The 12073-nt window shown below is 47.3% G+C and overlaps 2 protein-coding genes across 4 annotated transcripts in view; one reads left to right on the forward strand and one right to left on the reverse strand.

Moving 5' to 3' along the window:
• The window catches only part of LOC120951899 (uncharacterized), a 64366-nt gene extending 52413 nt beyond the window's left edge, over positions 1–11953 (reverse strand). Inside the window, exons 1-3 of one of the 3 annotated variants that reach the window (XM_040370900.2) lie at positions 11563–11953; positions 11328–11449; positions 2405–3083 (exon numbers count right to left, since the gene is read on the reverse strand). The gene's annotated coding sequence lies outside the window, so the exon portion shown is untranslated. Of the gene's footprint in view, positions 1–2404; positions 3084–10336; positions 10476–11327; positions 11450–11562 lie in introns of those variants that run through there. The other 2 variants (XM_040370899.2, XM_040370902.2) reach the window with 2 other exon arrangements.
• Positions 5843–7869, forward strand: LOC120951905 (uncharacterized). The gene has a single exon (XM_040370908.2). It carries the CDS (start codon positions 6310–6312, stop codon positions 7633–7635), a length of 1326 nt encoding a protein of 441 aa, XP_040226842.2. The 5' UTR covers positions 5843–6309; the 3' UTR covers positions 7636–7869.
• Positions 11954–12073: the final 120 nt, after the last annotated feature.

Genomic DNA, 12073 nt, shown 5'->3' on the forward strand with positions numbered 1-12073 from the left:
TTGGCTCGTTTACTTCAAAAAGTTGGTTAATGAAAACTGTTTTCCTAAAGCCCACTTAGCGCGCGCGCGCGCTCGGTGAGATGCACAATTTGGGGTGAAATTTGAGGGATCTTTTGCAAACCATGCTCGCCTGATGATTGCATTGCTTGCTGGCCTGGTCTGCCTTTTGTGTTGAGAGGTCAAAAATAGCAATCATCACACACATGACTTCATTAGGCCAGAGGCAGGCGTGCACTCGTTCGCCGCCTTACCACGTAGGCAAAGGCAAAGGACGATCGTTGGGATCGGCGAATCAATTGAAGTGCAATTTACATTAAAAAAAGGTGGTGCTGCAATGGTTTCTCGAGAGGGAGGAGGGAGATTGGTTCACAAAGCTTGAGCGTTTAGAGTGTATTTGAAGGGCCAAAGGCCTTCAAGAAGGCGGCGTATGGATGGCGCACCTTCCATTTTTCGTGTGCTCAAGGTTTTGAAATGTATTCAATTAACAAACTAGGATTTGTTAAAATTGATCCATCGTTGGTACGATCACTATCACCCATCTTCTTCGAGCTGGGGAACATTATCAACGCCATCGATTATTCGAGACCTTCCACACACCGTTGTCAACCGCGCGTTGTACTTTCACTTGTTGCGAGCCACGATAGTTGGACGAGATGCGTCACAACACCACGGCGAAGTCTTATCCATAAGTCCGTGAAACAACTGCATCAGCATGCAGTCGTGCACATTTAACGCCTACGAATGCATTTCTAGCATACCGAAGAGCTAGCCCTAGACCTCAGGAGGGACAGACTTTACGCCACTGCGGAATCCGGTTTGCTGCCCGATGACCTCCGGAGCTGCACAAACAACAACAACAGCTACTGCCCCGATCCGTCCAGGGGAACACGGGCGCACATTCGCTTGCCAGTGGAAGGTCAAAGTCGACTTCGGAAAGAACCGGACATTTGTCAATGGCTGCCAATCTATGGACCACAGTCCGGCACGAAACAAACGCTCACCGTTCGCCTTAGATCGAATGCGATTTGAGTTTGAACTGTCCCACTTTTGATGCTAGTCTGCCCGGTTGTGAAGAAACCGGTTCGATATGGTTGGAAATTTTGAATAGAAAATTGGGAGTTTTTAGCCCCAAAAAGACAATGTGGGAGCAACCGGACAAAAGTCAGAATGTCAAAAATCGAACAAATTTTAAGCTAACGGGAAAGGTTTGTTTTTGGGATCCCCCCCTTGAGAGCGATCGCTCCAGAACGTGCCATGAATTGTGAATTGTGGTAAGGCGGTCGGCAAACCGCAAGAATTGGATCCGTGGGCAGCAGAACTGGACGCGAGATGTACGGAATTTCTCTCGCCAAGTAGTTCTGGGTGCGTATCATACACACACACACTCGCACACTCCCACGGGGTTCATTAGCCGCAGGTTTGAGGGGGAAAAACGGAACCAAACGTCTTCCCCCAGTTGGCACACTTTGCAGGCTATGTTTGTATTTGCCGATTTGCTGGGGATGCTTAATTAGCATAGAAAGCGTTACTGGGCGTGTGTGTGTGTGTGAGAGTTATCTCTTCGCTACACCGAAAGTCGGATGTTTATCCACACAATCTTTGCTTGTTAGGCCAATTTTTTAGCAAAATCTTGTGTCAAAACCACTTTCTAAACCCAGAAGTCATTGCGCGTGAGAGTCAATTGCATAACCTGTCCTTAAACTACATAGCATACAATAGTCAGGTCAGACCTGACGGCTAAGCAATCGATCGTCTATTAAACCGAAACTTCACCTCAAGCCAAAGATTGTTCTCGTTCGATTCTCGCCTGCAGCGAAGGACAAGCAAATGAAACCTCCTCCAAGCGATCATATCCAGCAATGACGTTGCTGACAAATTTCTTTTCCATTACCCGGCGTGCGCATAGAAACCTTGTGCGGGCCCCCCCAGCCACTTCAGTTCGAGTGGACTTCTCCTCCCATACATTACGGTCTCACCTCTCTGGCCTTTAAGGTGTGTTGTATCGATTCGATTGACGCTTTATTTGCCGAAGGTTTGTTTGTGACTACCAGCCCGCCCCAAACCAATTCTTTGCGGGCCGTGTGAACGAACACCGGCTTTCCATCACGGTCAGAGCGAGAGACAAGAGTCGAGCGTGACCGCATTCTAGCTAAACTCTAGCCATTGGAGCTCTTAATAGCAGTCGGTAAAGGTAAAGGTGAAACGTATTTGGGGGTTTCCTCGTATATGGATGATTGAAGTCTGACACTTATGGTCCCCCCGCTACTTTACTGCACTGCAGTGAGTGACAAATTGGAAGCGGCGGCTATCTCGTATCACATCTTGCGACCTTCAGGGAAGTTCCTTTTTGAGTGAAGTAGGTTGGACCGGTTGATGGAAGCGTTCAAATGAAAACAACACTTACCCCATTTTGAATTCGGCAGTCTAACTCTGGAGGATGATCTTAAAAGGAAGGTGATGCAATCCGGTCAATACTGGGCGTTGGATGCAACGGCAGCAGCTTCGTATGACTTCAAGTCACTACTCCGTATGGACTCCGTTAGAACACAATTACAATTCTACACCCACGGGGACGCCCCCTGTTCACTGTACAGAAGGTGAATTTAATTTCATTCAACCACAAGCAGACACCTTCTCAGTAACTCAGTATGTACACACAACACCTTTAAACGTACTCTTGTAACAGAACCGTATGTGACACTTTCCGAAAGATCTCTTTACACTTCCAGCCAAAGAGGCGGTTTTAACGGCACTAGCGGGCACTGTTTTACGATTTTACAAGCACAAAAACGCACATATACAAAAACACCGTAACAAAATCTTCTTTCACACTTTTACAACAACACGTCACTTCAGTACACTCTTTAGTGCGGTTTCTCTAAATTCACCGTAAAGACTTCTTGCCGCGGGAGCACACACTTTGCCAGTAGATTCACGATCAACACGTTCACAAACAGGTTTTTACGCGTTTTATTTTCTGCGTCAACTCGTTTCACTTTGCAACGTTAAGATTTGATCACTGATTATGACGAAAGCGTCCACAGAGGCATAAGAAGAAGTGTTCTGGTTATAATGTTTATAGTCTGCAAAAAAAAAGAACAAGGCATGAGGATATAGCGAAAATATGAGGATCGTGCTCAGAATGGGAATATGTTTTCAGATGTAAGATCACAAAAAAAGGCTACGCTAGACTCGTTTGCAGACTCTGTTATTCTCTAGCTGTTAAGAGACTGATGGTAGTTGAACCATTCATGAGTGACATTGAAGCTACAAGACCCGCTGCTGTCCCGCGAGCGAAGATTCGCTTTGGGTACGGAACTTAACTACATCAATGCGTACATCACTCCTTCCATCAGCTGTCTCGGTTTTGGACACGCTAATGAACGCTTGTGGTACGATCCAGACGGTTTCACAGTTCCAATTTGACACCTTATTTCAACATCGATCGTGAGTGATCATCAAAAGTACTTCCGTATTTCTGGCTGATTTGGTACAGAGTTTGCTTAGCCCAGTCTTCCTTACATCTTATAGTGCTTTTAAATTATGCTTCATCCAACTCGATTAATGATCTTATTTTCAATAGTAATTCACTCAGCACACGTTGGACCAACTTTAAACTACCTTCCCCAAAATTACAAGAGCATAATGTTTCTCTAACAAACGAACGGACAAAAACGAAGGCAAATTACCTTCTTTTTTCTTGCTTACATTGTGTTGGTACACTTCCACGGTCGTATGCTGTTCCCGCAATTGTTATTTCACTTGCCCCGCGGCTTGTTTCACGACAATCCGGCTTGTTTGTGTGTGGGAGGCAAATCTTTGCTGATTTTCCCACTGTGTAACCGTTCGAAAGTAAAAACAGTCAAACTTTGTGTTCGCTTTCGGGTGGAAAACTCGGTAGCTCGTGGTGGGTCACAATTTTCCACTTCATTTTCACCCCCTCCCCCCCTCTCCACATTAACCCGGCTAGATACGATCGATCGATAAGGATCGCCCGTGCAGAGCAATGGAAAATGCGAGCCAAATGCTTAAAACGGTCGATTTTCCACACTTGGATAATGCGATCAAACCGCCGCAAATCAGACCACGCATCTCTTTCTGTCCACTTTGTCCAAAGGGGCGAACGGACTCCCCCCGAGAGTTGGTCGCGATGTTTCATTACTTCGGTGTTTCTTCTCTCTTTCCAAACATGCTTATGCAATGCGGTTTCGCTAAACGGCCGACAGCAACACAACAACCGGAATATACTGGAGGCCATCGGGGTTTTGGTGCATCGTTTAGGGCGGCGAGCCAGCCGCGGACGGTATGACTCATTCGGTGCGGCATTCCCGCGAGCATCCGGCAAGTCCGGCTCGCTGCCAGGTGAAATTGTGTAACGCTACAAATGCAGCAAACAGATTAAAAGGAAGATTTTATGCCACACACACCGGGCGGTGGTATTAGATTCGGTAGGCAGATGAAAACTATTTGCTTTCACGGAAATTGCTTTTCGTGCGAGCACTACTTCTTCATGCTTGATTAATGCAGTTTGCACGAATGAATCACTTCTAGGGCTGACTGCTCGCCTAAGCTTATTTTGAATTTCCTTCTTCTGCGAAGTTTGAGAACGGGCTGCAGTAGCTAAGAAAACAAAAAGTGAAAACTCCCCACACTAGCGAAGGCGTTGAGAAAGTGCCATTTCTACTTCACCTTTAGTTTTAAGGTCAATATCGCGATAAAGCTAGATAACTCTTAGGAAATGTGCGCGTCACGTTGCATAGGTCTTCCCCGATTCACGAAATGTACCCGGACCGGTTTGGAAATCGGAAAAGAGTAGCTTCCTCAAGGATTTTCTTGCACACCGTGGATATCAGCATTTATTACCAGCCTTTCGTTCCAGTGGGGATTTATGCTTGAACAGACTGGGAGCCATAGCAAGCTTTCTTCCCAAACGATCGTCCCACCAACAGTTTGCTGCTAAAACTGGTTGTAAATCGTGAGAGAGAAAGAAATGCAATAGAAACTCCACATCGAATACTTATTGCACAGTTTAAAACACTTTAAGGAAAATGCATATGTGCTTCTACATCAAAGCATTTCGTAACGTGCGATCCCGAGGCAGTACAATGATACATGTCGCTTCAGCATAATTGTAGCCTCGGTCCCTTAGCGATGCCATTCTTCATCAAATTCATCATCGTTAATGGTAATGGCTTGGACATCTACTGGCCGTGGTTCGGGGACAAGCCGGCCGAACTCATTAAACGGTACAGTTTTGTTTGCTCGCAGTATACCGTATGAGAAGAAGAAAAAAGTCATCACAAGCACACACACCAGTGACATAAGATGTACTACTTGTTGCGCATTAAAACCGAAGGTTGATGCTGCGCGGTAAAACCGAAATTCCTTGCTTGTAGCAGTAGGTACATAGGAATGCCATTTGTGCGTCGGCTGTCGATTAAGGACAAGCTTCATTTCCGGGGAGCCTCAATGGATCTAATTAATGCAACGATCCTGGGGTGTTACACGTTTAATTAGGAGATCGAATGATACGTGCTGCTGAACCATGCTGTTTATGCTCTAAACGTATTTAAGTTGTATACCTTTGGACAAAAATTATGCCAAAGAATGGAGAATACCAATTCCAATGGAATGGGAAAAAACCGAACAATTCCTACAGAAATGAGTTTATTTTTTTTACAAATAATATGCACTTTCTTGTCGATAATATTTGGTATTTTTGTTAAAAACTAACTAAACATATGATTTTACTATTTTCAAAAATCAAAACATTCAACGATTTAACGTATTATTCAACAGAGCACTGCCTAAGCACAGTACTGTCTACAACTGTCATCCGTCAACCGCAGCCGTTGAAAGCTCACGTGTCGCAGGTTAGACCAACGTCACAAGCTGTTGCGCAAAACGCCATACACCATGCGGAGGTTTTGGTCGCAGAAATCACAATTAATCAAAACACATAAAATCGTACACAAATAAGCAAGCCAGCAATGTATCGCTATGCGTGAAAAATGCTCAACGTAGCAACAAAGCAGCTACACCACCATCGTCGTCGAGCGGGATCCAATCAAAATGGCTACCAAAGCACGGCGCTGACGCAACCTCGCCTTGAATACAGCACGGCTGATCTTTTGTTTATTTCGCCAAAGCCGCCAAACAAATCGGCCATCCATCTGTAGCGGTGTGTGCCATTGTAACGAATTTCACAACAAATTACGGTAGATATAGTGAAATATTTGTGATAAAACACGCAATACACAACGTGCAAGTGATTGGTTTGGCACGTGCCTACCCACAAACATCCCCAGAATGGATGCCCAAGTAAAAACGGAAGCGATCGAAGACAGCATCGACGCGATTGACACGAGCATGCAGTACCTGATCGATGAAGCCGACTCATACCTCAGAGCTATCCACAACCGGCGGCAAAGCTTAAACAGCAACATTACAAGCTTCGACGGGGCCAGCACCAGTTGGGACAGTACGGGCAACAACAGCAGCACCCTAGCGGACAGCACCGGTTCGCACAGTATGGGCATCAGCGGCAGTGCCTTCGCGGACAGCACCGGTCGGGACAGTACAACAAGCAGCTACAGCAGTGCCCTAACGGACAGCATCGATTCCGACGGTACGGGCATCACAAACGAAAGCATTCCACCAGCAGACAACATAACCGCAGCATCATCCGTACCGTCAGTGGATAATAATAATAGCAACAGCAGCAGCACCGAGAGCGCTGGAAGTGATTCTACCGTACTGTACAGCCTAGACGAAACAATGCCAAGAGCGCCAAGAACAATTTCCCCCATCACCATCGGGGACGATTCCATCGCGGGGGACGTCATTGCGGTGGAGGATGTCGCTACAGCCGAAAGAGTACCGCGCCGGCGACGCCGAAATCAGCAGCTGGCCGAGCCCTATCCTCGATCGAACATTTCCATCATCGATCTGTCGGATGTACCCATCCGAACACCGCCCGCAGCACGACAGCCATCATCGCGTGACCGATCGGCACCGGTGGTTATCATATCGTCATCGGACGAGGAAAACGAAGGCGAGCAACCGCCACCACCACGTCGGCGCATCAATGTGACACAAAACGCCACCAACACGCTCATACAAATCGGCAATGTTAGCATCGATTTGAACGCGCCGGATCCCTCCTCCGTTGTGGAGCTAACGCTATCCGGTTCGCAGAACGACAGATACCTGTTCGATTCTACCGGCAGTCAGCAGCGCATTGAACACAACTATACCCGCGACTTTGGAGATATTGACGCCCGTTCTGCGTTCCAAGTGCGGCCTGCTCGTCAAGCACCACCACGGTCACGATTATCATCACACGCACCAGCACCGGCACCAGCACCAGTACCCTCACCAAGACGAGCAGCACCAGCGGCGGCAGTAGCTACTAATTCACAACCAAACGATAATCCCAGCACGGGCAAGGATATCATCTGCCCGATCTGCTACGAATCGTTGGCGGACCGGCCGGTCCTGTCAACGATCTGTGGCCATCTGTTCTGTGCCGACTGCATCAAGCGTGCCCAGCAGCTAACCAAACAATGCCCGATGTGTAAGAGAAAACTGTGGAAAGCTTCGCAGATGCATCCTATCTATTTTACTGTCTCCTAGCTTAATTATGTTGGTTAATCTTATGTTGCGTTTCTTGAACGATTTTTCACTAAGAAGACGTTACAAGACGCACTAGTTACCTTAGTGATTGTTTCTTTTTTGTTTTACTGGCGAATACGCTTAACGAAGGGGAAATCCCATTTATCTCATCAACAAATCTGTAACAAAGGCTGAGCCGAATGAATATGAAATTTGTATTACGTGAAATAAAACTTGTTAGCCAGTTCTTAATTGAAGATTTTTTATGCTTTACACAGCTACAAAAAACGGGCGGCCATAGCGCGTTGTTGATTACACGCATACGCGACGCTCCACGCACTGAAAGGTCGACACAAGCCCCCCCCCCCCCCCTGCGCAAGGCACGTGCCTTCTACTAGCGCACAGTAATGTCGCGTTCCTGGGATCTTACTAATTGCCAAGAGCAAGTGCATCATTTGAAGCGGCGTTATTCTTTCTGACCGATCGAAGGGGAATCAGTATATGTCCCTTTTTTCCGCACGTACACACGAAGCCACAGCAATTGGATCATATTTTGCAGCATCGTATCGTGCAAGTGAATGTCGTGCTATGGCCGCAGGTCATTCGGCTGACTCATTTTCATGGCGAGAGCGAGAAAAGGCCTTCTTCCACACCTGAGAAGCCGCAGCAGCAGCAGCCGGGATAGTTCCCCTTAAGAAACTGGTTTAATCTTCTTATCGTGTTTCTTTGTAACTGTGCCTTTGCATCGCGGTGCGTTCTTGACCACAAAGAGCTGTGTGTTGCTCTCTTCCAGGCGGACCACTACTGACCCCAGCGGGCACGATGAGTCATCGCGCACACAGACGGTGGGGAGGCGCAGGTGTTGTGCTGCTGAAGGTTCTGTCCAATCTTCCGGGTAACTTTCTACTTCGAACGAAGCTACAGTACACTATGCACAGAGTCTGCTTTGTCTGCGAGATGTCTTCCTGAAGTCGGCGCAATGGAATCAAAATCCTGCTTATCTTATAACAATCCAGCCAATCTGTCTGGCGCAATTTGAAAGTTATGAAAAACATATCGCCAAACTCGTATTTTTTTCAGCAATAACGGCGCCTACTTGGATGTCACAGGAATCCCCGGAGAGTTGAGCAAACAATGCTCGCTAACGTGCGGCGGCGATAAGATATCGCCTATAGTGTGTCTATTTGCTAATCGTATTCATTCCATATTGATTCTATCAGCGATTGGTAAAGTATTTGTCCATTGCCGATAGATGAACACTAATTTGTTGTGGTACGGCATCATTGCGGGAAAAATTAACCGAGATACAAGTACACTTTTGGCAACCATTCCTTCCATATATCACCAACTCCATAATCTTACCAACAACTGTCCAATAAACAAGGGATCATTATGAATGCCTTCTTTGCTGAGCCTTCATCGCATCCCAAAAGCCTTTCACTGCGCCCCGCAAAGAGAAATGATAAGTAAAGAAAAGGGTCTCTTTATCAAACAATGCACTTATGCGCAGCCCGGGGAGAGCCCATGGCAGCAATTTCACACACTTTACGAAGGCATCTTTTCCCCCCCTCAATGAGGCGCCGTTTCTCTTTGCACTACTCCGCAGCTGATTGACGCGTGATGAAATGCAAATACGTTTTTTCCCCTACTTGTAAACGAGTCACACTCACCGCTCAACTTCACAACACAAACTCCACGTGCTACAATGTGCTGGTTTTCGTTTGAATTATACAAAACAGTTTGAGATCGCAAACACCATAAGAATTCATTTCTTATAATACACTAACAAGATGGTTCTTCTAACGGAACTCTACAGATTAGTGAGCTACATAAAAACGTCTCCAAATTCTAATTAACGGCAACGATCCCACCATTCCTTCAACGGCAGGGGGTCTGGTCTTGCAGTGATCACGTGAGCCCCCATCAGCAAACTAACACACAACACGACACAACGCCACAACCTTGGGAGACGAAAAGCACGGGCTGGAAGTTACACTAATCTGTCGAAATGCGCTCCAAACACATTCCGTTACACGAAATCATTGTGTTTCGTACGATGAACTTTGGTGGGTTTGCGGGCGCGAAGCGAAGAGAAATTTCAATTTTCGGGAACTTCCAAACAACCACACAGCACACACACACACGCATGTCCGGTTTCGGGTCTGCGGTATTGGGCCCCAAAAGGGAGCTTCATTCTTGGACATTCGGTTCACTTTAAAGCTCAAATCTCGCCCACCAACTCCGCAAGTCTTAACTCCCTTCTCGTAGTGGGATGAAACTGCTTCGCTCCACGCGAACGCAACGGGGAAAGACTTTCTCACTTTCAATGTGGGTCACCTTCAGTGTGGAGGCGCTGGGCAACTCGATCGATGCGATGATAATTTTCTGCTAACCACTGAGTACTGATTAAGCGCTGATTAATCATGGATTAGTGCGGCTTCCGGTTGGTGTCATGCCAAGACCGCCAAACAAGACCGCCGCGCACGCCCGTCATGCGTTTGTTGCGTTTTTGATTCATAGCATCACTTTCGTTTGAATTTACACGACACGCTGTGAGCTGCACACCAACACGTTTTGTTTACGGGGAAAATATTCTTCAAACCAAAGCACAACACTGCCCCCCCCCCCCCCCTCGGTCATGCGCGAATGTGTTTTTAATGGCAATAGTAATAAGCAATTTTCCCTCCGATGCACAAAAACACAGACACAAGCGCGCTCTTACCCGACCACAATTACCAAAACAACGGCTAACAATTGCTAACGATCACGCCCCGACACATACTGGTTTTGCAGTGCCTAGACACACACACTGTTGGCCCAGCCCGCACGGTAACGCGCACTCGAACCAAATGGCCATGGTAAGCTTTGGCGCCGCTGGCTGAAGCTCAAGTTGTGTTGTGTGCTGTGTCAGCGGGCGCTCTCAGGCAGTTGTGAGACAATCGCACACTTCATTGGCGCGAGAGACAGAGAGTCCGCTCTAGAGAGAGAGAGACTGGACCTCTATTGGGATTCAAAAGCTGGCGAGAGACTGCCGGCGTGGAACCATTGTGGGGATGCTGCGGTTTGAACTCCACGACGCTGTCCACGATGCTCCAACATCAAGAATAGGCCTCCTCGAGCCAGGTGGGGTACAGTGGCGGTGGCGCTGGGAAATGGAAAGTGGAAATATGGACAGCGCGCCAACTACGGGACCTTGTCGTAAGGTCTCAGTGGATTGTCTGGCCGTTGCAGCGCTGCATTCGACGACACCTTGGAACGTTCTACCCTGAGCTGGAGAAGGAAATCGTTTGTTAGCCCGCACGGTGAGATTGTTTATGAGTGGCAGCGGCAATTGCATTTGCATTCCAGCGATCAAGCGCGGGGAGGAGACTGTTCAGCTGACGGTAATACAGTTCAGACACAGGCTTGCTGCAGCGCGTTTAAGGGTTTTGGCTTAGAATTTGGGTCAATCGCGCCATCATCACGTCGGTGAGAGATTTTGTTCCCCCAAAAAAAAAGACGCCCATTGCAACTGTGTCGATCGTCGCGAGGTAACAATGGTGATTTATAGACGTTGAGACACACAAACAGACAGCCGAAGCTCCCAGACTTTTTGGTGACACGCTGGACGTTTAGAGTGAAGTAACTTCGAACCTTAGTCAATCATCTCGAATAGCTTCAAAGGCAATGGAATAATAAAAAAAACATGGGCAATCCAGAAGACGGTTACTAACCTCGTAAAGTTAATCTGCAAACCGCATCTCGCAGCCATTCCTCTTCCGGCACAAGCTGATCGAAGTTGCTTCTCAGAATCAACCCCATCCTCCAGCCATAAATCTTGTACAGGCAGATCGTGCTAAAAATGAAAGAAATGGTGAAATAACCGTACAACACCACAGCTTAGCAACCCTTCGTCCAACAGATGAGATCGATCGGTGGAACCACCGCACCCCACTTGAGAACACTTACTTGAGCCCCCTTCTGTGTTGGTATTGGTGATTTACACTCGGAGTAGCCTTTTTCTATTGCAATTTCACACTCATACACACACACACACGCCCCGTTGGCTGGCTTGCCGAAACGTACCTGAAGTGGGACGCGCAGTCAATTTGCGAGTTGTCCACCACCACCAGCAAGCAAGCAAGCAAGCAAACGGTTTCTGTGTGGGAGCTGCGGGTTTTAATTTGAATAGAAATCGTGATGGTAGTGTTCTGTTTGCTCTCCACACCGTACCGTTCTCGAAGGACGTTGACACGCGAAACGTCACAATCCCGCGGTGACAGAACTTCGCAGCAACATGATCTCAACGCCTGCTTGGTGTGTGTGACTTGAAGGTGGGATCGGTCTTGGAGATCTTCGTTGCCAGAGCATGTACACAGCTGAAAGAAAAAGAAAGCAATTAAATCGCTTGAATTGATAGGCAATATTTAATCCCAAAGCAGTGCTCATCCATTACCTTCTTTCTGAAGCCGATAACGGT

The sequence above is a fragment of the Anopheles coluzzii genome, chromosome 2, assembly GCF_943734685.1.
Source record: "Anopheles coluzzii chromosome 2, AcolN3, whole genome shotgun sequence".
NCBI classification, from domain to species: Eukaryota; Metazoa; Arthropoda; class Insecta; order Diptera; family Culicidae; genus Anopheles; species Anopheles coluzzii.

Coding starts and splice junctions, on each gene's coding strand:
- LOC120951905 (XM_040370908.2), top strand. CDS start 6,310: ATGGATGCCCAAGTAAAAACGGAAGCGATCGAAGACAGCATCGACGCG.